The 26527-nt window shown below is 35.6% G+C and overlaps 1 protein-coding gene across 1 annotated transcript; it reads right to left on the reverse strand.

The window, feature by feature from the left end:
- Window positions 1–2339: 2339 nt before the first annotated feature.
- Window positions 2340–26527, reverse strand: XKR9 (XK related 9). Its single transcript, XM_029222965.1, has 4 exons — window positions 26447–26527; window positions 20953–21495; window positions 9550–9770; window positions 2340–3337 (listed from the first exon to the last, which is right to left on the reverse strand). The coding sequence occupies exons 2-4, from the start codon at window positions 21222–21224 to the stop codon at window positions 2709–2711; spliced, it is 1122 nt and encodes a 373-aa protein (XP_029078798.1). The 5' UTR covers window positions 21225–21495; window positions 26447–26527; the 3' UTR covers window positions 2340–2708.

Consider the following 26527-nt stretch of genomic DNA (forward strand, 5'->3'; position numbering starts at 1 on the left):
TTAAGAATCCACCTGCCAACACAGGGGACACACAGGTTTGAGCCCTGGTCCGGGAAGATCCCACACGCTGCGGAGCAACTAATCCCGTGTGCCACAACTACTGAGCCTGCGCTCTAGAGCCCGCGAGCCACAACTACTGAGCCTGCGTGCCACAACTACTGAAGCCTGCCTAGAGCCTGTGCTCCACAGCAAGAGAAGCCACTGCAATGAGAAGTCCGCACACCACAACAAAGAGTAGCCCCCGCTCACTGCAACCAGAGAAAGCCTGTGTGCAGCAACAAAGACCCAACACAGCCAAAAATAAATAAAATAAATAAATGCATTTTTAAAAATGCTTAAAGGAAAAAAGTACTGTCAACCCAGAACCCTATATCCAGCAAAAATAATCCTGTAAGAATGAAGGAGAAATAAAGACATGTTCAGATAAAGGAAAAAGAAAAAAGAATTCATCATCAACAAACCTAAACAGAAAATGCTAAAAGAATTTCTCATGGCTGAAGGGAAATAACACATGGACATCTAAATCTTTAGGAAGGAATAAAGAGCACTTTCATTTTATGACTCAAAGTCTTTTGGTCTTTTATGACTCAGAGGTTCTGACTCAAGTGCTGCTAAATGAGCCTAACTTTTCCCATCTTCACTGTCTCAAATATACATATATACATACACAATAAAACATGCAGAGAGAGGGAGAAATACAGTAAGTGCGGTTCACACATACCAAGATCATGTGCCCAAAGTAAACTCTATATTCTCTAACTCCTGCAAGAATAAATGGTTCTTCCACATTGCCTAACTTTCTCAAAGAGTAGTGCAGGGGACATCTGATTGAGTTTTATATACTCTATGTAGGTATATAAATATAACCACTTCTGTTATTCAGTATTTATTTGTTTCATTTAGTGTAAAATCAAAATTGAAAACAGTAAACATTCAGAAAGTCAGTTTCTATAAATGCTCAGTACGTAACCTTCTCAAGGAACATAACTCTATTCTACATTTGTTTTGTATCCACAACAGTACCTAATAGAATGCTAGGCACAGAGTTAATGCTTAACATACTTATTATTTTCTAATAGCTTTGGTAGTTGAACCCTTCTTCCCAAAAGCTATACAGCAATTTTATATTAAGTTACAAGACTAAATATAGAAATGGACATTTGTTTATCTTGGTGATAGAGAAGGCTATTGTTTGGGGACTCACTCATTAAGAGCTGACCCAAGGAAAAGAAAGGGTAAAGAACTGAAAAAGAAAGGATAATTCGATGGAAAATGTGTCATTAGTTCCAGGAGTTCAACCTAACACAACTGGTTTACGTATTACTCCTAGGACCAAAATTTAGTTCTTACTAGAAGGAATAATACAGAAAACTATTTAAATATGATTTGGTTACTTCAAGTGGTTTCCCCATTTTTTAGTCAAGTTTTTGGGTGTTTTGTTGTTGAGTTGCAGTTATTTCTATATTCTGGATATTAACCCCTTATCAAATATAGACATTTCCCCAAGGAAGATACACAAATGGCTAACAGGTATATGAAAAGTTGCTCAATATCACTAATAATTAGAGAAATGCAATTCAAAACTACAATGAGGTATCACTTCATACCCATTAGGATAGCCACTATCGCCACAAAAACAAAAAACAGCAACAGAAAATAAGTGATGGTGACGATGTGGAGAAATTGTCATCTTTGTGCACTGTTAGTGGGACTGTAAAATGGTGCAGACATTATACTAAAACGGTATGGAGATTCCTCAAAGGATTAAAAATAGGAAAACCATATGATCCACCAATCCCACTTCTGGGTATATATCCCGAAGAGTTGAATGCAGGTTGTTGGAGAAACATTTGCAAATCCATGTTCATTATAGCATTATTCACAAAAGCCAAGAGGTGGAAGCAACCCAATGATAGATAAATAAAGAAAATGTGGCATATATATATACAATGGAATATTATCCATCCTTTAAAAAGGAGGGCTTCCCTGGTGGCGTAGTGGTTGAGAGTCCACCTGCCGATGCAGGGGACATGGGTTCGTGCCCCGGTCTGGGAGGATCGCACGTGCCGCAGAGCGGCTGAGCCCGTGAGCCAGGGCCGCTGAGCCTGCGCATCCGGAGCCTGTGCTCCGCAGCCAAACGGGCTGCGGCAGTGGGAGGCACGCGTACCGCAAAAAAAAAAAAAAAAAAAAAAAAATGGTTAAGATGGGTTAAAACGGTCAATTTTCTGTTTTTTCTTCCTCTTCCCTCCTTTCCCTTTTCCTCTACTCAATCTGTCCCCAACTCAAAATATATTCACTGAATCAAGAAAATAGAGGAAAGAAGAATGAGTATCCTGCTCTTCTCTTCCTTTTATTTCCCCACTACATCAGTTTTAGTTCAGAAACAATGAGGGAAAAGTTGGAGGGAAGTTCAATTCCAGCCTTCTAATTATGGGAATGAGACCATTTCTTTCAGTTCAGGCTCAAGATGGCAACTCTACCAGGCCATAGGCAAATATATCTAAGTACCCAAGATCTTCAAAACCAAGTGAGAAATTAACTTAGATAATAAGAACATTATTATACTCTCTAACATTCATAATTAATGTACTAGAACTGCCCTCAAATTAGAGAAGGCAAAAATAAGACATAACACACATATACACAAACTTTTTCTTTACTAACCAATGAAACAAAAAATAAGAAAACATATCTCTTAAGTGAATACCTTATTCCATTAGGAAATACTTCATTCTACAATCTCTTTGAACTGGTTTTCCATCAACTTCATCCAGTTTTGTTTCTTCACTTCTGTTTGGGTGTAAAGTCCCATAATAAACAATAAGAAAAATAATTCCAAAGAGAAGAGTAAGAGCTATAGTGATGCTGACAGGTATAAAATAGTCTGAATTAAAAACAGAGAGTGGGTAAGACCAGAACACAATCAATATCCCCAATGTGGCCAATACCCTTACAATGTAATAACAAGACATTGGACATTTGGTATTCTGTCCCTTAATATTAAAAAATGTAAAGACAAGAATGAATCCAGCAACAATCCTGTATATGAATTCCATACTTATGGAAGAACAAAAATCAGTTTGTTCTTTAAATGCCCACAATATACCTAAAAACCAAAGAAATAACAACAGGAATAAAGCAATCTTAACATTTAAGAATAAAAGAAGCACAACACTCAACATCCAAGATAATAATGTAAACAACTTGTAAAAGAGATATACGAGTTTAGGACAGGGTCCATTAAGGAGGTTTTTATCAGGTAAGGATTTTCTTAAAGCTACTTGATAATCAACAGTCGACCAAGAAATAGCACAGCAAGAGACCATGATGGCTGCATCTACAAAACAAAAATTTTTTTAAGATATAGTTATAGGAATAATAATAGCAATATTAAATTACTATATGCCATACATGCTTCATCTGTATATACACATCCATAAACACATCAGGTACTTTATATACTCATCTCATTTAATCCTTTGAAATAGATATTAATATTCCTGTATTACATATGAGGGAATTAATGCTTAGAGAATATATATACATTTCTTGACCCAAGTCACACAGCCACCAAGTTTCAGAGAGATGAAATTTGAACTGAAATTTGCCTGATTCCAAAGTTGGTGTGCTTAACCACTACATCAGACTGCTTTATAAGACTGTGAATAAATTCACTGGACAAATTTTATTGAGCAACTGGTACAATGGAAACTGCATACTCTGGAAGTTCTCTAAGAGACTACAGTTATAGTCCTAGCTTTTCCAGTCTTTTTGGCTTTGACCTTGGGCATATACCTAATTCACTAGGAAATGACATCATGAGAGAGAAGAGGGCAGGAAGAAAGGAAGGGAGAGAGGTTAAACAGAAAATTTAATGTAAGTATGAGGTATCAACAGCTCAATTTCCCGTATCTTTAAGATGATGGATCAAATGAACAAACACGATCTAAAACTTACAAATTTCTGTAGGCTTGGCACCTTTATCCCATTTTTTCCCCAACAAATAACAGAAAAGTAAGTTCATTACTACTTTGGAAAGGCATGTCATTAGCCCCACTCTCAAAGCTGGAGACTGAGATTAGCTCAAGATGGTAGAGTAGAAGGATGTGAACTCAAAGCTGGGGACTTATAAAACTGAAAGCAAAGATATTAGAGAATTAGAAGGAAATAATTTGGAGTAAAATAGAGAATGCTCATCATTCCCATTTAGCCTCACTGGAGGGCTATATATTAGGATAGGAAGGCAGACTTAAGATAGATCCTCTAGTGAAGACGATTATAAATGTCTTTGTCAACTCTCCTGGTTTTAGCATATACCACTCTGAACTGCAAAATTAGTTGGGCTTCTTTTCTTTCTTCTTTAATTCAAAAATATTTGAATTAAAACATCACTTTCCCTTAAATTTCCCTGTGATATCTTTTTTATAATTGGTTTTAATTTCTACCAAACCAGTACATATACATTGTTTTTGAAAGTTGGTAAGTGCTAAAGAACTTATAAGAAAATAGCAGTAGACTGCTCTACCCCTTCTCACCTCTTAGCCATGACTCTCAGAAAAAATTACTATCAACTCTTCTACCTTTACTTCTGACATGTATTGCCATATTTCTAAATGAAACACATACTGTGTTATTTCTTAATTTATCTACTTTAGACTCTGATTATTAATTTCCTACGTGGGAAGGGGAAATTTTTGCACATGCACACATATATACACACCCTCCTTCCATTTTCCTCTCCCTCCTTCTACCCAAAAGACTAACATCACAATTTTTGGTAAAATCAATATTCAGTGTTTACCCTATTATGACTACATAAGTACAGCCTCTTTGACTGCTCAGCCAAGTACTACATTCTGATCATATTTCCTTTCTTTTAAAACTTTTCATTGTTACTTACTTTGCTTAGTTTTTCATGACTCTTATCAGTATTTCTCAGCAAATTCTTCAAATTAATTAATTAAACTCCCCTATATACATCTATTAGGGTTTTTTTGTTTGTTTTTTGTTTTTTAATAATATGATCCTTCTGCTTAAAGGTGGCTGCTGTCAAGGTTTGCTTCCTGTCTTCCCAGAACTTCCCTTCACCTCTCTTCAGTGCTGACTTCCTGTTTCCTGTTCCAATATTTCCTTCTTGCTTCGTTCTCACGGTTTGATCAAGCATTCTCCAGACATTCCTGAGAAAAGTTGTACCTAAGCTAAACTTTTGAGACCATGTATGTCTCAAAATGTCTTTATTCTACCCTCATGTTTGATACACAGTTTCAACAGAAATAGAATTCAAAGTTTAAAAATGTTTTCCATTGAAACTTTGAAGTCATTGATCTATTAAATTCTAATCTCAAGTGTTATGGTTAAGAATTTCAAAGCCATTCAATTTCCCTATCCTTAAATGATCTTTATTTTCTCTCAAATCTTCTAGAATCTTATCTTCATCTTTGCGTCTCTGAAATGTTATAATGAAGGACTTGGTATGGGCCGTTTTTATCAACCTTTCAATCTAGTAACCCACATCCTTCGGAGATATGCTGTTTTTATTCTTTGATGGCTTCCCTAGAAATCACAACATGCATATTAAACATATCAAAGTTTAAAGTTAATCAGTATTTTTACCTCACAGGTAGATTTATCATGAAGGTAGTGAAGCTTAAATTTCAGGGACCTACACTTGCCCAGACTCCTTCCAAGCCTGGCAAATGTGTTCACTTTGTCATATATATTTTATAAAAGTTGGAAAAATAAGGTATTTTCATTGCAGTTGCTAAAATTCCCTGTCTCTTACTTTTCCTCTCTCACATTTTCCCTAGGTGCATTGAAGCAAGCTGTGGTCATTTTGGTGATCTGGCTAAAGGGAAATTGAGTTGAGAATAGTTTAGGCTTAGGGGGATATGTTTACAAGATTTGCTTGAATAATTATGATTAGTAAGTAACAGATCTAGGATTCTCAAGTAGTTTGCCTGATCTTAACACTTCACTATCTTGCTGTCAACAGGCCTTTGATTCCTTAATATTAAGGCATGATGGTCTATCCTCATCCAGCTGGCACTATTAGTTTGACATTATTTCCCATTTCCCACTTACCTACCTGTTTCCAATATTTTTTCTCCTCATTTTGCTAATCTAATCTGTACATTATACTCTATCCAAACGGAATTCCATGTCTTTGCCAAACCACGCCTTTGCTTATGCGTTTCTCCCGATATGAAATGACCTTGCCCAATCACATCTATACAGATTCTTATTAATTTCTTCTAATTTGACATTATTGACACCAGTAAAGAAAACAAAAGACTCCCACTATTCACTAAAGGACACATTGACAATAAACAAGTGCTGTCAATTCAAACAGTATTTAAAATTAGTTACTTCATCAAAAAAAATCTTGATATACTCTGATCTTATACCACATTATTGAAGACATTGGTAGAGTTGTCCCCAAATGTGACAACAATCAAAAAATATACTTATAATATTATGAATACTTTGTGAAGTTGAAACTTCTCTAAATTAAAAATAAACAAAAAACTAATTTCTATTAACTATGCTAGAAAAAAAGATTGAATTTTTCTTTTCTCTCTGTGGAAATTATATCATAAAATCATTATCAAATCAAAACCCAATCAGAGTACACAGCCAAAAAAATTAGATAAAAGAGTATTAAAATAATAAAAATATATTACTTTTCTTTCTCTTGTGAAATTTGTGGTATTGGTCAGCTTTCTTATCCCTGTAATTTACTGTTCTTTATTTTCTTTTTTAAAAAATGCTTACTTTCATGTCTTTTATGAATTGAACTGTATTCTTCCAAAATTCATATGTTAAAGCCCTAACCCCCAATGTGACTATACTTTGAGATAGGGCCTTTAGGGAGATAATTAAGGTTAAGCAAGTTCATAAAGGTGGGGCCCAAATCTAATAGGACCGGTATCCTTGTAAGAATAGAGATACCAGAGATCTCTCTTTCTCTCCATACACAGAGGAAAGACATGTGAGGACACAGCAAGAAGGTGGCCATCTGCAACCCAAAGAGAGTCCTCACCAGAAACCAACCCTACTGGCACCTTGATTTTGGATTTCTAGTCTCCAGAACTGTAAGAAAATATATTTCTGTTGGTTAAGCTGCCCAGTCTATAGTATTCTGTTACGGCAGCCCAAGCACACTAACATAATTCTGTTTTCCTAATATTACATTCTTCTTTTCAAAAATAGGGTCTAATTGTTTTTGTTTTACACGCGGATCCACTTTTGCTTTACCTTTCTCCTGAACTATACAAGAAATTTAAAACAGTTTAACTCCATCCATCTTCCACCTGACTTTCATGCTACTGCTTGTCTTCATTCTATCTTTTTCTTAGCCACATAGTATTATTTCTGTTTATGCAGTCAAGTTTCATTTAGAGGTAGGTAACTTCACTTTTACCCTGAGGAGGGTGACTTTTGGAGTGCCAGTTTTACGGATTAGGATTTTCTACCAGATGTCCCTCCCTTGTGAAGAGCCTGAGTTTTGTCTCCAGTCCTCCACACCCTGGGAAGCCATCAAAACTGAATCTGCTTGTTTATAAGGTTCAGTAAAAACCCTCAGGGTATAAAGCCTTCACAGGCCTACTCAACCCTGCTGCATTCCCACTTTCATGCATATTTTTGCCTGTTGTATCAGATTGTTTTAAGCTTTTATGAAGACTTTTGAAAGTACTTAACCAATTGTTTTAGATAATTTCAGGGGGAGAGTTGATTCAAATAATCTAGCCTTTTAGTGGTGGTGGAACTGATTTGAATAACCCAAGTTTTCTAACTGCTTTCCATCTTCTAAATATTTGTTGACATTTCTAATCTGCTATTCTACTCTGCATTCTCTTTGTCCTTATGGGTTTATACTGTTTTTACTTGTTACTCTCCTCTTTAGCATGATTTCAGAAGGAACAAAGATAAAAGTATTTGTTCAGTCTTCTGAAGTAGTTCTATATATAAACTGATTTTTTTTTACATTTTGAATTATTCTTCCTGATTATCAAAACAATACACGGTTACTGTAGAAAATTTGGAAATTCAGAAAAGTATAAGGAAGATGAAATAGATAAAATCATTCACAGTCCCACCACACAGAAGCAGCCACAGTTAACATCAGTAGATCTACCATAATACAGGTTGTAAACTCTATATGCTGAACTTTAGCTTCAGGGACTAATAAATCCCAACCCACAAATTCTTTGCATCACAAGGAAAAAGAGGTCTCATACACAGTAGGTTCATTTCAGTGGTGCACTAACAATCAAAGTAAAGGTAAAAATATTAGAAGGGACTACAATCTAGAGGTTTGTGGGAAACTGGGACCAAGAAGACTGTTTGGGGAAATGAAGTGTTCTCACAGGTGAGTCTAGCATAGAGGGAACTCCAGGGGAGAGGACAATCTGTTACTCTGAGGTGAATCTAAGTCTGCATGGAATCCTAGTCACTAATGAAAACTGGGACTATTTTTAGCAAATAAATAGTTCTTTTAACATCTCAAATTAAACACCTATTAAAAGATTTTCTTAATGGAAATACCAAATTGTCCTTTAAAAATGTACATTTAACCCTAATGAGGAAATCTGCTATAAAAGAGCAACATATCAACCGATTTGCAAAACTTTCATTAGTTTTGTAGCACTTGCACTTTCACCCAATGATTGCGATTCTGGAATTTACCCTATGGCTAAACTTCACACATGCAAAAGAATGCATGCATAAGACTATTCACTGCAGCTTTTTTGCAACAGTAAAATATTAGAAACAACCTAAATTAACATAAAGAGGGAGCCTCTTAAATAATTCATGATACATCCATAATTTGTAATACTATGCTGATAAGAAAAATAAATGAGGGCGCTTTTTCTGTACTGATATGTTTAGATCTCCAAGATATGTTAAGTGCAAAAAACAAAGGTGGCTTTTATGCTACCATTTCTATAAAAAAAAGAGAGAGAGAGAGAGAAGGAAAGAGAAAGATAGGCTTTTACATTTTTTTTTCTGAAAGAATCATCAGAAAGCTGACAATAATAGTTTGTTTTACTACTGAATGTAAAATAGTTGGCTGGTGGGAAGCAGCAGCATAGCACAGGGAGATCGGCTCGGTGCTTTGCGATGACCTACAGGGGGTGGGATAGGGAGGATGGGAGGGAGGCTCAAGAGGGAGGGGATATGGGGACATGTGTATACATATGGCTGATTCACTTTGTTGTGCAACAGAAACTAACACAGTATTGTGAAGCAATTATACTCCAATAAAGATCTGTTAAAAAATAAAAATAAATAAAAAATAAATAAAATGTTCAAAAAAAATAGTTTGTTTTCTGGGCAGACAAAGGAAGGGAAAGGAAGAAGGGGGAGGGAGACAGTATACCTTTATATACCTCAAAGTACCTTTGAACCATGTACTTCTTTTTCAAAAAAAAATACATAATTCTAAAAAGAAAAACAATAAAAATAATTCTAAAACCTGCCAAAGAGTTACACAGTTGACATAAAACATCAGTGGCATCCATCTAACACAGGCTATTAAGAAAGACCTACACTGAGTGAAATTTTCTTGACCATGTTCCAGAAGGATGTAGAGCTGAAGAGCAAGTTGTGGGCAGCCTTCCAGGTAGGTCTCAAATAGCCTGAGCATGCTCAAATCTGTCACCCTATCTATAACTTCTTTATGAGGATCGATGTGTTCTTCCACGAAGTTATCCGTTTTGCTGGTGTACTTGAAAGCCACATGATAACCCTTTTTCAAGGCAAACCAATACCTGTAAAGTAAACATGAATATTTATCTTCAGTAATAGATTCTTTATAACATGTGTGTTAATTTACATAATAATTTTGGAAAAAAAGCAACATGTGTTTAAGAATAGAATTTTCCCACAAACTTTCTCTACTACAAATTTCTCTCAACTATGTAAATATTTCATTGTAGCTTTATTGAGGTTTAAGACTCCACAATTTTTATTGCATGTCTGATGTGCCAGTGTGTGCTAGCACTGTTAAGCATACATGATCTTCTCTCATCTTCACAGTTATTATGAGAGATGAGTAGGTATTATTCCCAAATCACAGACAGGAAAAGTTAGGCTGAGAACAGTAGAGTGATTTGCTGAAAGTTACGCCAAGAGTAAGGGGCAGACCTAAAGTCCAAACCTATATCTTATCATTCCTAGTCTTAACCACTATTTTCTGAAAGACAAACTGCAATTTCCACTTCATGCAATTTATCTTAACTAAAAGACAAATACATGCCCTTATGATAATGTCAAGGTTGAAGATGAGATTCAATCTTCTTTCAGTTTAATCTAGCAAATAATTACTGTTGACCCTTGAACACGTGGAGTTAGGGATGCCAACCCTCTGTGCAGTCAAAAAATCCACACATAATTGATAGCTGGCCCTTTGTATCCTCAGTTCCACATCCGTGGATTCAGCCAACCTCAGATCGTGTAGTACTGTAGTCTTTACTACTGAAAAAAATCTGCATATAAGTGGACCCACACAGCTCAACCGCATGTTGTTCAAGGGTCAGCTGTACTCCATAATCTACAAGGTGCTAGGCTCTGTGACCATTACCACCCTGGAAAACATAAAATTTCAAAGACTCCTAAAACATCCTTGCTCAGGCTCTTCTTTACAAAGAATTTTTAAATGAACATGACTTATCATCATCCAAGTAAAATTAATAACAAAAATAACTGAAACACTTATTTCAAAAATATCTGAGGCTAGCAATAAGACAACCAGGATTCTAGCCCAAAGCTTATCAAAACTCTTTATCTACACCTCAGTTTCCCCATATATAAAATGAGGGCAGTGATATATATCCTGTTTCAACTTGCTCCTTCTGTCAATGTTTCCCATTTCAGTAAATGGCACTAACATGCACCATGTTGCTCAGACCAAAAATGTGGGAATAATTTCCAACTTCTTTCTTTTTCTCATACCCTATAAAACTTCCTCAGCAGGTTCTGTGGGTTCTTAGCTCTAACTTCAAATATATCCAGATCTAAACACATCTTATCACTTCCACTGCCTCCATCCTAGTTTCAGCAGCCAACATCTCTGGCCTGGATTACTTTGATAGCCTCATAATTGGTCTCTCTGATTCTACTCCTGCTTCCTATACATCCTATTCTCTACACAGCATCTAGATTGAACCTGTTAACCATAATTTAGATGTTATCCCTCCACTCGAAATGTTCCAATGATTTCCATCACACTTAGACTAAAACACAAAGTCTTTACCCCATCTTACAAAGCCCTCCATAATCTGCCTTTCCTTCTAATTTTCCCACAATTTCAGTGTACCTTTCTTACTGTTTTTCCCAAGTTAAGGGCCTTTGTCTTTGCTACTCCCTCTTCCTGGAACTCTCCTAAACCCCAGAGATTTTGCAAGTTTACTCCTTAACTTCATTCAGGTCTCTATTCAAATACCAGTTCCTCACAGAGGTCTTTCCAGATCACACCATGCATCGCATTCTATCTCTTTATCCTACATCATTTTTCTTTATCATCACTTGACACATTTTTGCTTATCTGTACCTTCTCACAAGAATGAAATCTGCATGAAAGCCGGGACTTTGTTTTGTTCGCTGCTATATCCTGAGAAACTAAAATAGTACCGGTACATAGCCGCTCTAAGAAAATATTTACTGAATGAATGAATAAATGAGAGCTCATGACAATCTTTCCATAAAGATAAAGAGACAGTAGATATGAAAGGACTTTGGAAAGTTGAAAGTAAAACACAAATATAAGATATTCTCATTTTAAACAAGATGTATACATATATGGGTATGCAAAGATTCTTCACCTAGCAAATAAAAATATATTTTTACCATCACAGTTTTAGAATAACATGGTCCATTATATTCAATGTGGACTAGATGCCAGGGTAGAATGTCTACAAAAATGATGAAGACATGACCTCCACTTTCAATGACCTTACAACCTAATAGGAAGGTCAAGCCTATAAACTGCTAGCTGCAATACAAGGCAGAAGAAATAACCACTCAACAGAAATGTAAATACTATGTTGTAAAAGTATAGGAAAAAAAATGATTAACACTGTCTAGGATTTATAGGTGAGATTTGTAAGTGAATTTATGTTTGAGCCTTTTCTGGGTATCTGGCACAATAGGGAGTTCCTGTATGTATATTATGTAAGACTGATATGTAATACAGTATGTTCTTAAAGGTATCTATCCTTTTAAAGCAGGAGGATAGATACTGCTAATTGAAAAACTTGAAAAATTCACAAATATTAACAAGTACATGCCTAGAACAAAATCAGTACAGACACATAGAGTGAGAAAGCCAGTAGAGTACAGTGATTAAGTGTACAGACTCTAAAAAAGCCAGGACGCTTGGATTCAAATCCTTGCTCCATCACTTCCTAGTGATGCCTCAGTTTCCTCATCTGTAAAAGGGGGTAATCATCATATCTACCTCATTGGGTTGATATGAGGATTAAAGGAGTTAATACATGTAAAATGTTTAGACCAGTAACTGGCACATGTTAAGTGGTATATCAGGGCCTGTTAAACAAACAACAACAACAACAACAAAAAAAAAAGATGGAGCTGTTTACAGATGTGCACATTAATATTTCCAGTGACTTTAGAGAGGAATATTTTCCAATTTTGTAGCAATTAATAGCAAACCTATACAAAGTTCTGCTTATCTGAGGATAATTTCATGAGAAGGGGAGTATGAATATAATTTTTTAATCAATAGGATATTGTTTCAGTTTTATGGGAGAAATGATGAAGAGGCCAAAGAAAAAGAAACAGAAGGAGCTTTCTTAGCATATTTTATCACAATGTATTCTTTTATTTGAGATAAAGAGGAAACAGCTTCCAGTGATGAGAGATTCCCTTGTATCAAGCTCACCTTCCTACTGATGACAATGATAAATTACAGACAAAATATTAAAGAAAACAAGGCACTAAAGAGCAACCAAAAGTAGAAAGAAGGATGAGGGCACTTAACCCTTGAAAGAAGGGAACCACACTGCATGAGATGCATTTATTTGGCTTTTCCTCTACCAGCATCCCACAGTCCAAATGGCAAAAAGTAGATACAGCTCAAGCAGAAAGTCGAATTATTACTGGCTCAAAGAGTGAGAGAACTAAGGTTGAATCTGCCAGAGTGGTTAGAAATTAAGAGGGATCCTAGAAAAGAGGGAGCCACAGAGTAAAAAACCTCCCAAATCTGCATATACCCTCCTTAAATCCTTGGCCAACCCCTTACTATGTATATCTAGGGTGAGGCTCCAAGGAACTGAGGAAAAATGGCAAGAATGAGCAGAGATTTTGGCAGCTGTCTACCACAGGGAAGAGTTTGGAGTTTAAGTTCCACCGAACTGGAGGGGCTTGGTAAATACTTCAAGCATCCCACTGAAACGCCAAAAGGGTGATACGTTAGGAGTAAAGACCATACTTCAGGTCTGTAAGACTTCCCCTAGGACTAAGAACAAAAGCAAAATAGACCTTCCCTAGCAAAGCCTAAAGCAAGCCTCTGTATCACGTCAAGGTAATTTGCCAATAATCTAACTATGCTTTCTCTTCAACGGAAGATAACAGAAACCAGAGTCTCTACAAGGTATCAATCACAATGTCCACTACACAATAAAAAATTAAGTGATATGCAAATTTAGAGGAAAATGTAACTTACGCTAAAGAGCACAATCAGTTAATAGAAACATATCAGTTAATAGGAACATAGCCACATATGACCCAGATATTGAAATTAGCAAACAAAACACAGAGAGAAAAAATTAGTGAAAAAAATTAACACAACCTCAATAACAAAGGTGTAATTGAAGTTCCAAAAGAAACAGAGAGAGAGAATGGGGCAGGAAAAAAAAAAAACTTGACAACATACTGGCGAAAAATATTTTCCAAATTTGATCAAAAACAACATAAAGCTCAACGAACCCAAACAGAAAAAATAAAAACAAAACAATATGTAGGCCCAGAAGACAACTATATCAATAATTACAGTAATATATGAAATGTAAATGGATTAAAAGTTTCAATAAAAGATTGTCAAACTGGATAAAAAAATCAAGATTCAACTCTATATGATTTGGAAGAGACTCTCTTTAAACATAAAGACACGGATAGTTTGAGGGACTTCCCTGGTGGCACAGTAGTTAAGAACCTGCCTGACAATGCAAGGGCCACGGGTTCAAGGCCTGGTAGGGGAAGATCCCACATGCCGTGGAGCAACTAAGCCCATGTGCCACAACTACTGAGACTACACTTTAGAGCCTGCGAGCTGCAACTACTGAGCCCACATGCCACAACTACTGAAGCTCACGCACCTAGAGCCCATGCTCCACAACAAAGACAAGCCACAGCAATGAGGAGCCCGCGCACTGCAACAAAGAGTAGCCCCCACTTACCGCAACTAGAGAAAGCCTGCGCACAGCAACGAAGACCCAACGCAGCCAAAAATAAATAATAAAATAAAATTAAAAAACAAAAAAGACACAAATAGTTTGAAAGGAAATCACAAAAAAATAGTTAGTATGGCTATATTAGTATCCCAGACAAAATAGATTTCAAATCAAGGAGTATTAACAGAGATAAAGAGTCATGTCATAATGATATAAGAATCAATTTTTCAAGAAGACATCTGAATGTACCTGATAATAGCATTTGAAGATACACGAAGCAAAAATTGTCAAAGTGCAAGGAGAAAAAGATAAGTCCACAATATTAGAGTGTTTTAACACTCATCTCTCAGTAATTGAAAGAAAAGGTAGGCCAAAAGAAAAAAATCAGTAAGAATATAGCAGATTTTAATAATATGTTTAATAATATGTTTAATAATAATGTTTTATAATAATATGTTTAATAATATGTTGATACATATTGCCCTAATTTATACATTTATAGAACACTACACTCAACAAGAGCAATTTACAAATTCTTTTCAAATGCACATGGAATATTCACCAAGTTAGACTATATGTTGGGCCATAAAACAAGTCAATAAATGTAAAAAGACTACAATCACACTAATTATGTTGTCTGATCAAAACAACATTTAATGAGAAATCAACAACAATAAGATACCTCGGAAAATCCTCAAATATTTAGAGATTTAAGTAAAGGGCCCAGATCCTCAAGTTTCATAAATATTGCACCCTAGGAAATTTGAACATTACCAGATGACCTCTCTCTAAAGCATTTTAAATAGAAGAATAGGTAAGAGAAAATGTTCAACTATTTAATGCCCATTTAAGAAACTCCATAAAGAAGGGCCCAGGGACCTGCGGAAGGAAGGAGACTCATCTCCATTGTACTTTCTTTCACACGATTTGAACTTTTTTTACCAGTTATTTTAAAAGAGCAACAATAACTTCCATATTTTAAATAATACAAATGCCTTTCATGTACCCATCAAAGGAAAAGTCTCCTTTGGCAAGGAGAAAGGTTTTATCACAAATAGTACATAAAATGGAAATACAGAAGTGTCACCTAATTTATATTCTGGAAAATGAAATGTTCTACTCCACAGACCCCTGAGCAGTGAGAACATACTTAGTAGCAACAGGCACTTACACCTAATAAATAATTCATGCTGACATTCCTTGTCTTTCATCTACCAACACAAACTCAATTTATCTATTCTGTAGGGAAGTGAATCTGTAGTTCAGTAAATCTCAGGTTTTTCCATACTTAGTTTAGACAGACCCTTGGATAATTTTCCCATTTTTATGAACTTATGTTTTAAATTAATTATGTTTTAATTTTTGCTCATTTCTCACTATTCATCTCAGTATTCTGCCACTTCCTGCACTAAGAAAATACAAAGAAAAAGAAAAACAAAAAGAGGGAAGTGTCTGTTTATCAAGAATCTGTTTATCACTAACAGCAAACCTAATTCAATTTTTCCTTTTCTTCTTTTTTTGTTTGAATAGGCAAAATATTCAAATAATTCAAACATTTTTTAAAAAGTTATTCACTGAAAAAACTCCATGCCAAAAAAAAAAAAAAAAAACTCCATGCCACTCCTATGACCTAACTACACAGTTTTCACCCTCCCCTATGACCATGAGAATTCACGGTTACTACTTTCATGTGTACCCTTCTAGAGTTTCTTTATGCATATACAAGCAAGCATTAAGTATATATGCCTTTTCACCACTTTGTTTTACACAGACTGTAGCATATCATACCTGCTGTCTGCACCTTGTCATTTCACTTAAAAGTACATATTGGAGATCTTTCCATTTCAGTACATAAACTACTTTATCATTCTTTGTAATAGCTATGTAGTGTGCCATTGCATAGGTATACCATAAACTCTACCAACAGACATTTCAATTGTTTCTAATATTTTGCTGTTACAAAGAATACTACAATTGAAAAGCTGTGCATATGTCATTTTACATGTCTGCAAGCACGATAAATTCCCAGAAGAGGAACCTCTGGCCTAAAGGTATGTGTATTTGAAATATGGTCAAACTGCCCTCCACAGGGATGGTGGGCAATCCATACTCCCATAACCAATCCATACTCCCATCAACAAAGTATGAGAATACCTGTTTTCCCATGCCTTACCAAGAGAGCGTATTATCATTTGGATTTTTGCAAGTCTGGTAGGTGAAGAATATCTCAGCGAAGTTTTAATTGGCAATTTTAAAATTATGAACAAGGCTTAGCATCCTTCAGACAACTTAAGAGCCGTTTGCATTTCCTCTTCTCTGAACTATCCTCACTGTTTTCCCATGTTTCGATTGGGTGGATGACCTTTTTCTTTTTGACTTCAGAAGCTCTTTAAATACTAAAAGACTAGCCCTTTTTCTATTCAAAATTGCAAATATTTTCTCCTGTTAAAACTGTTTTCCTTTTTGCTTTGCTTTTGTTTGTTTGGGAGATTGTTGCTTTTTTTAATTAGCATGCATTTTTTATTATCAAATCTATAATTTTTATAGCTTAGGGATTTTAAGTTATGGTTAGAAAGGCCTTCCCCATTTCAAGGCTATAAAGGAAGTTTCCCATGTTTTCTTATAATATAAGTATTTTTACATTAAATATTTGATTCATTTGAAATTTATCCTGGTGTCTGGTATTTTACCTAGATGTATAGTCCATAACATGCAATCTGAAATTATCCCAACTCTAAAGTGAATCAAAACCATTACTGTTCTTATGCTGCATATACTGGCCATTGCTTCCTCTTACTTCCATTCTGGTCAATTTCTACAATCTGTGGTCTGTCCACTTGAATGGCAAACAGGGGAAAAAACTATTTTCTTGTCCTTGTGGTTTGGGATTTAGTGTTGGGGGTTGGGGAGGGGTGGGGTGCCTAGTGCTGCTCCAGAAACAAAACTCTGCCAGTTTATCCTTTCAGATTTTCTTCTGGTTAGGAGGAGTTAGAGCACATGTTCTGTCATATCAAAGACTGGGAAGCTGAAGACATAAACTACAACATTTTAAAACTCTCCCAATACTGTACTCATCTCTATGTTTCTATCAATATACTTCTAAAGATTTCACCTTTATCACAGAACAGGCTAAACTCTTTTCAAGATCACGTGCCATGCTAGAGCATGGGCTAACCCTGAACTTTGTATGAAGGTCCAGTTATAATTCACATATTTTTTTCCAAATGGCTACCTACTTGTCCCCACATCCCTAACTACTAAGCAAAGAAATCAATAAGAATGAAGAATCTCTGTATGTACAAGGGAACTCCCATAAGACTATCAGCTGACTTTTCCACCGAAATTTTGCAGGCCAGAGGGAGTGGCACCATACAGCCAAAGTGATGAAAGGAAAAAACCTACAAGCAAGCATACTCTACCCAGCAAGGATATCATTCAGATTTGAAGGAGAAATATAAAGTTTTACAGACAAGCAAAAGCTAAAAGAGTTCAGAACCACTAAACCAGCTTTACAAGAAACGTTAAAGGAACTTCTCTAAGGAAAAGAGACCACAACTAGAAATATGAAAATTATGAAAGGAAAAATCTCATTGGTAAAGGCAAATATACAGTAAAGGTAGTAGATAAACCACTCATAAAGCTAGTAGGAAGGTTAAAAGATAAAAGTAGTAAAATCATCTATATTCACAATAAGTAGTTAAGGGATACACAAAACAGAAAGATGTAAAATATGATGTCAAAACAGTAAACATGGGTGGTAGGAAGCAAAAATGCACGGTTGTTAGAAAGTGCTTGAACTTAAACCATCATCACCTTAAAATAATCACTTATCAGTATAATGATCAGATTGTTATACATGAACCTCATGGTAATTACTAACCAAATATCCATAATAGATATACACACAAAAGAAGAGAAAGAAACCCAAACATAACACTAAAGATAGTCATCAAATCACAAGGGAAGAGAGCAAAAGAAGAAGAAAGAAGCCAAAAAGAACTACAAAACAACCCCCAAACAGTTAACAAAATGGCGATAAGACATATCTAACAATAATTACTTTAAATGTAAATGGACTGAATGCTCAAGTCAAAAGACATAGACTGGCTGAAAGGACACAAAAACAAGACCTGTATATATGCTGCCTACACGAGACTCACTTCAGATCTAAAGACATACAGACTGAAAGAGAGAGTATAGGAAAAGGTATTCCATGCAAATGTAAATCATAAGAAAGCTGGGGTAGCAATACTTGTATCAGACAAGATAGACTTTAAAACAAAGACTGTAACAAGAGGCAAAAAAGGACTTACATAATGATAAGGGGATCAATCAAAGAAGAAGATATAACAATATGGGTATACATATGTACCCAACATAGGAGCACCTAAATACATAAAGCAAATATTAACAAACATAAAGAGAGAAATTGACAGTAACACAACAATAGTAGGAGACTTTAACCACCCACTTACATCGGTGGAGAGACATAAGATCCAGACAGAAAATCAGTAAGGAAACACTGGGCTTAAATGACATTAAACCTGATGGACTTAACAGATTATATATAGAACATGCCATCCAAAAACAGCAAGATATACATTCTTTTCAAGTGCACATGGAACATTCTCCAGGATAGATCACATGACAAGCCACAAAACAAGTCTCAATAAATTTAAGAATACTGAAATTATACCACGCATCTGTTCTGACCACAATGGCATGAGACTAGAAATCAACTATGAGAAAAGAATGCAAAAAACAAAAACAATATGCTACTAAACAATCAATGGATCACTGACAAAATCAAAGAGGAACAAAAAATACCTGGAGACAAATGAACATGAAAACACAATGATCTGTGGAACACAGCAAAAGCAGTTCTATGAGGTAAGTTTATAGTGATACAAGCTTACCTCAGAAAACAAGAAAAATCTCAAATCAACAATCTAACATGTAACAGTCATGTTAGATACAGCAAGAAGGTCTACCTTAAATTTGTTTGGAGTCCCAGAAGGAAAAGAGACAGAAATATGGTAAAGAAAATGTTAGAAAAGATAATGGCTGAGAACTGTGCAGAATTCATGGAAGATAATAATCTACAGTATCAAGAGAACCAGCAAATCCCCAGCAGGAGAAATAAAAGTAAATGTATACCTGGATATATCATAAACTTTAGAAACCCAAAGATAAAGAGAAAAATCATAAGAGCAGCCAGAGGGAAAAAAAGAAGACAAAATACTTTTAAAGAGCAACAGTAAGATTGACATTTAACTCTTCAATAGTGACAATGGAAACAAAAAGATGAGAGAATATAATATACAGAGAGAAAATAACTACTCATCTAGAATTCTACTGCCACTAAAATCCTTCTCAGGAAAGATGGCTATTAAAATGGCCCAACTTCAGGGCTTCCCTGGTGGCGCAGTGGTTGAGAGTCTGCCTGCCGATGCAGGGGACACGGGTTTGTGCCCCGGTCCGGGAAGATCCCACATGCCGCGAAGCAGCTGGGCCCGTGAGCCATGGCCACTGAGCCTGCGCGTCCGGAGCCTGTGCTCCGCAACGGGAAAGACCACAACAGTGAGAGGCCCACGTACCGCAAAAAAAAAAAAAAAAAAATGGCCCAACTTCAAAACCTAACTGTAGCAAAATAATACGTTATCCTCTTAATATGTCTTTATTTTTTTTACACCAGTCTTTAAACTTTTATTTCACACCATGCAAGGTCAATTATAACATTAAAAAGTGACAACAGCTATAAGCTGCAATTTTACATTTATACATTGTAAATGTCCATTTTCAAAAGCTGAATTACCATGTTGCCATAACAGCTAGGCTTCAATTCAACTGTTTATACAGATAAAATTTACTATGAAAAACAATGATTTTATATCTGTCTTTAATTCTTCTCTTTACCTTTAATATGTATATCGCTTTGAACAGAATTAAATCTCTTAAGATAATGAAGAAAAGGTCATATGAAATTAGGTATATGGAGAATCACAGAATTCTCAAGGCTTATTTAGATTCTATTTCCTTTAACCAGAAAACAGGCTTTAAACAACATGATTCTTAAGGTTGTTTTTAGTTCTGTGGATGATTCTGTACCAAGCTAACCACATGGTTACTGCGTTATTGCAGTAAAAATTTCACTTCATTAAATCAATGGTACAATTAACTTAAAAAATTAAGTGCTCTATCAGAGTTGCAAGTGAAAGGCTATATTTACATAATCAGTCTTAAAATATAAAATAGATGAGAAAAGATTCACAAGACATAGAAATGAGTCCTTTTCCTTCTCATAAAAAGTAATAACATATTAGAAAAAGTAACTTAATTAGGTAAATTAAAACATTATGTTAATGAACCTGGAAAATTCTGAGAGTTCAATGACTCACACAAGCACTGCTAGTGAGAAGCAAGTAACCCTTGTGCTACATGCAAATAGGGAACCTTTGTACATTTGACTACCCAGATACAGAAAGGTAGCTTCTGTCTGAAAAAAGAGTAATAGTGTTAATGATCAAAAGTATATGCTCACCTTGTAAAAACTCCTCCTTGCAAGCAATGAAGTAGAAGAAAACAATGCTGACTTTCTTGGCCTGATTCCTTTAAATCGTCCTTGAACCAAGAATAACTAAAACACTGGACCACAAGTGTTCCAAAGAGCATAAAGCTCACTGTTAAAATACCGAAAACATACTGTCCCTCATAGAAAAACCTGACAGACACCCAGATATCCACAATTAAATCAGTTACATAGATTATAATGCCAAGAACCGACATCATAAAATTTAACTTAGTATATTTCATTATGAATCACTATATCTCTTGGTTATCTACCTCCTTCTCTCATACAAAAAGAAAAAAAAAAGAACAAATATTAGTGCCTCCTTTCATGTAGCACTGAATTTTAATTTCTACTCCCTAAATCTATTTAAAAGAAAGAATAAATATTATGAAATTGGAACACTAAAACCAAAGTGACTAATTTTAACTTTCTTTTCTAAACCTCTAATCCAGTTGTTACAAGGCTTTATTCAATCTTCTGTTTCACAGTGTTCTTCATTACAGCTGCCAACACCTAAAATGAAACATCATAAAAGATGCTAAAAATCTTGAGTATAGTATTAAAAACCCTAGGCCATGACTTTATCAAAGTCCTACTTTTTCTAAAAATAATATATTACCACTAAATATACTTTTTATAATATATAGCTTTGGGAAAGTAAAGTGTCAGAGATATACTTAATAGTTGACAACTTCCTCTCAGACTACTTACCTTTTAAAACACATAACCTGCTCACAAAGACATTTACCACAGGACCATTTATAGTGGCAAAAAACTGGAAATCATCTAAAAGTGTCAACAAAAGGAATTAATAAATAATGGTAGAGTCATAAAATGGATTACAAAGCTACTAAAAATATATTTAACAAAGGTACAGTAGCTGTGAAAATTCTTAATTTGCTTTTTTTAAAGCATTTTTTTAAATTTATTTGTTTAGTTAGTTTTGGCTGCATTGGGTCTTCATTGCTGCGCGTGGGCTTTCTCTAGTTGCAGCGAGCGGGGGCTACTCTCCGTTGCAGTGCATGGGCTTCTCATTGCGGTGGCTTCTCTTGTTGTGGAGCACGGGCTCTAGGCACATGGGCTTCAGTAGTTGTGGCACGCGGGCTCTAGGGCACAGGCTCAGTAGTTGTGACACACGGGCTTAGTTGCTCCGCGGCATGTGGGATCTTCCTGGACCAGGGCTCAAACCCGTATCCCCTGCATTGACAGGCGGATTCTTAACCACTGCGCCACCAGGGAAGTCCCGAAAATTCTTAATATGCTTTGATACAGCAATTCCATCTAAGAATCAAGCATAGGGAAATGCTTACAAATGTGCACAAAGATATATGCTCTTTGCAGAACCTTTTTTAAAATAGCAAAAAATTGAAAACAACCCAAATGACAATTGAGAAGCCTAATTCAATAAATTATGGCACATCCGTACTAAAGAATACACCATGCAACCTTTAAAAAGAATGAAGTAGCTTTGTATAACCTACTTTGGAAGATCTAAAGACACATCAAGTGAAAAAAGCAAGTACCAAAAGGATAAATATAGCATATTGCAATATATGCTTCCTAATTATACATGGAGAGGAGAAAGGAGTTGGGAGTAGGAAGCAAATGCAATTTTAATCCTTTAAATATTCTTTCATATTGTTTGAGTTTTTTACAACAGACATGTACTAAGGTATTATATAATTTCTTAAAATAAAAACAATAGTAAATGATATTTATAAAGAATTTTGATGACTGGAGAAAGTATTTATTCTACTAATAATAGCTAACATTTACTTACCACTATGTGCCAGGCATTGAGCTAAATGCTGTACATAAAATGTCCTCATTTAATTCTTACATCAAACTTAGGAGGTAGATATTACTATTGTGAACCCTATTTTATAAACGTAAGCTGAAAAGCAATCCGCAGATGAGATGTGTGTGACTCAACAGTGGTTTCTTTAACTGTCCTTTTTTTTTTTTTTTTGGCCATGCTGTGCAGCCAGGGATCGAAACCATGCCCCCTGCAGTGGAATCGCAGAGTCCTAACCACTGGACCACCAGGAAAGTCCCTAATTAATTGCTAACATTTCATACAAAAATCTAGAATTTTCCCTGCTACTGAAAAACTCAAAGATCTGCTACAGTAGACTATCATTCCTTCATCAGCAGTGGGCACCCCCCAATGGCATAGGCTCTCTCAAGTTCACCACAGTAGCCAGCCACCACACTTCAGTCGTTTCAACAGCTGGGTCTCAATGCCAATTCACCTACCTAATAGCTGTGTGGCCTTAAATATGCTCCTTTACCTCCCTTTGTCTTATTTTCTTCCTCTGAAATATGGAGATAATAATGGTATATACCACAGAGGGTTACTGTGAAGGTTAAGAAAGATAATAGATATAATACATACAAACCTCTAGAAAAGTACCTGGCATAGTCAGGGCTTAATAAATGTTAGTTATCATTATTATCTTGCCTGTCTGCCTGACATCTGTAAGCGTCTGCATTTGCAATCTTTGACTTCTTTTTAAAGAATGTTAAGTGAAAAAATACTATGTTATAATCTCAAAGCTTTGAAAATGCAAAGGAAATATGACTGGAGAAATACAAAACATGTTAGCAGTGATTTTATCTGGGGAATTAATGGTATTATAGATGATTTTTTTCTTCTTCATTCTTTTCTATATTTATGGGCTGAATACTTTCCCCCCAAAACTCATATGTTGAAGTGCTAACCCTCAATGTGACTGTATCTAGAGATAGGTCTTTACGGAGGTAATAAGGTTGAAAGAAGTCACAAGAATGGGTCCCTAATCCAATAGGACTGGTGTCCTTATAAGAAAGGACACAGCAAGAAAGGAGCCATCTGCAACCCAAAGAAAGAGGCCTCACCAGAAACCAATCTCGCTGGCACCTCGATGTTGGACTTTCAGTCTCCAGAACTGTGAGAAAAATTAATTTAACCCACCCAGTCTGTTGTATTCTGTTAAGGCAGCCTGAGTAGACTAACACCCTGTGTTCTATAAAGAACATTTATTACTTTAAAAACTAGGAGGAGAAAGTGTTACTTAAAAAAAACACACAACCTAATACTTAACAGTGTTCTTGTCATTTTAGCACTTTTAAGTATTTTGTTTAAAAGTCTTCAGAATAATATTAAAAGATATTTCACTCTTCTTACAGAAAAAAACGAAAGCTCATTATCACTACTTTTCCTGTCAAGAATGTTGTGGCCAAACAGGATGGAAAAATAATTTTAAAATCTGAGTATTTCCAATCTAGCAGGCCACGAATTTCCCTGCAATAAGTTTCTAATCTTAAAATGAAAGACATCATGCCCAGTATAAGCATGGAGCTTAGGAGGATGAGATTTAATCAAAAAGTTCTGTTTAATTGAATATTTACTTAAACCTACCATGTGCTATTTTAAGCTCTTGAGATAGATCATGTGACAAAAGAGACAAAAATCCCTGCCATTATGGAACTTACATCCTAGCAGAGAAAGACAGTCAATCAACGATAAAAATAATAAGTAAATTAGGTATCATATTAGAAGGTGATAAGCACTATAGAAAGAACAGAGCAATGTTAAGGGAAATCAGGAGTTGGAGTAGAGGCAGGTGCACCACAGGTTGCAATTTTAATTAGAATGGTCAGAGCAGGCCTCACTAAGAAGGTGGCATTTGAGTAATGAAATTAGCCATGTGGCTGTCATATGAAAAAGATTGCCAGGTGGAAGGAATAGTGAGTTCGGAAGTCTAATGTACTAGATTTTGAGCATGTGGAACAAAATTCCACAGAATATTGGCAGATGCCTTAACATGGTTATATTGGATGTGTTTAATGTGTACCCAAGTCCTGTTTTAACATCATTTAAAAAAATGTACTTTCCTAAGCTTTACTATCTAGGATAAAAAATATTGCCATATATAGTGGAAGAATAGATAGTAAGAATAGTAGCTACCACTGCTGAGTATTTTCTATGTGTGAAGTGTTTTACAAACTTTATTTAATTCTCACAAATTTCTATAAGAAGGGTATCATTGGTCCCATTTTACAGATCATGGAACTGAGGCTTAGAGATGTTGGTATTTAGGTGAGTTATCTCTAATGAGTAAACTGATTTCAATATACAGGCACACCTTGGAGATATTGCGGGTTTGATTCCAGACCACCACAATATAGCAAATATCGCAATGAGTCACACACATTTTTTGGTTGCATATAAAAGTTATGTTTACACTATACTGTAGTCTATTAAGTGTGCAATTCTGTCTAAAAGCCTGTGCATTAAGTGTGCACTGTGTCTAAAAAAATGTGTATACATTAATTTAAAAATACTTTATTGCTAAAAAATGCTAACCATGATCTGAGCCTTCAGCGAGTCAAAATCTTTTTGCAAGAGTAAAAGTTCACTGGGACTTCCCTGGTGGTCCAGTGGGTGAAACCCCATGCTCCCAATGCAGGGGCCTGGGTTCGATCCCTGGTCAGGAAACTGGATCCCACATGCCACAACTAAGAGTTTGCACGCCGCGACTAAAAGATCCCACGTGCCGCAACTAAGACCCAGCGCAGCCAAATAAATAAATATTTTTTTAAAAAAAAGAGTAAAAGATCACTAATCACAGAACACCATAACAATATATAACAAATATAACAATAATGAAAAAGTTTGAAATATTGCGGGAATTACCAAAATGTGACAGTGACACAAAGGGAGCAAATGCTGTTGGAAAAATGGTGCTGGTCAACTTGCTCAATGCAGGGTTGCCAAAATCTCCAGTTTGTAAAAACCACAATATCTGAGAAGCACAATAAAGCAAAGGGCAATAAAACGAGGTAGACCTCCATGTGTGCATTTCTTAATCACTCTCCCCACAAAGAGAGCTTCCTTTACCTGGCATGTATAAGGAAAACACTAGCCATTTTGAGACAAGATTTACAAGATGGGAAAAAATAATTTCTAAGAAACTTAGAAATTGCATTACTGGCAGAACATCAGACTCAATAAACTAGTCTGATCTGGCAACTTCTAAATTCCTAATTTAGTGAAACAGAACATAACGCCAACTAGAAGGAAAACTACACAGCAAAGTACATAATAAACATAGCAGCTCTCATAAAAAAGGGCCTGCAGCTCCTTCAGTAACCACATAGTTGTATAACTTGCATGAAGGATAGTTCATCTTTATCCCTACACTTGATCACTGTTCCAATACCACCTTAGCAGAAATAATGCCACCTACAAAATTTGACTTCAGTTAGAGAATTCAGGACACTTACTGACGTAATAGGACAGTTTCAATACAATTTCATTCAGAGGTCAACCCAGCTATGTGGCTACCTGGCTGCCAGCCAAAATACATAACCTTTGCCCACTGTAGATGATCTCTTCACAATAAAGAAGATACCTGAAAGAAATACAAACAAGCAGACTTTCATTTATCAGTCAAATTTAACATGTAAAATACAGGCTTACTTGTTACATATAAGAAGCCTTCTTTAACTCAAAGTCCGTTCTGGAAAATCTTCATCCTGGGAATCTTTCATTTCTTCTTCA

This window comes from Monodon monoceros, unplaced genomic scaffold (genome assembly GCF_005190385.1).
Source record: "Monodon monoceros isolate NGI ecotype Baffin Bay Population unplaced genomic scaffold, NGI_Narwhal_1 Super_Scaffold_14, whole genome shotgun sequence".
Taxonomy (NCBI): Eukaryota; Metazoa; Chordata; class Mammalia; order Artiodactyla; family Monodontidae; genus Monodon; species Monodon monoceros.

What these genes read in the sequence shown, in the direction of transcription:
- XKR9 (XM_029222965.1), bottom strand. Translation starts at nt 21,224, where the DNA reads ATGAAATATACTAAGTTAAATTTTATGATGTCGGTTCTTGGCATTATA. An exon ending in CAAGGAGGAGTTTTTACAAG is followed by an intron (nt 9,771 to 20,952) that starts GTGAGCATATAC and finishes TTTACTTTACAG; the next exon opens with GTATTGGTTTGCCTTGAAAA. An exon ending in TCAAGAAAATTTCACTCAGT is followed by an intron (nt 3,338 to 9,549) that starts GTAGGTCTTTCT and finishes TTTGTTTTGTAG; the next exon opens with ATGCAGCCATCATGGTCTCT.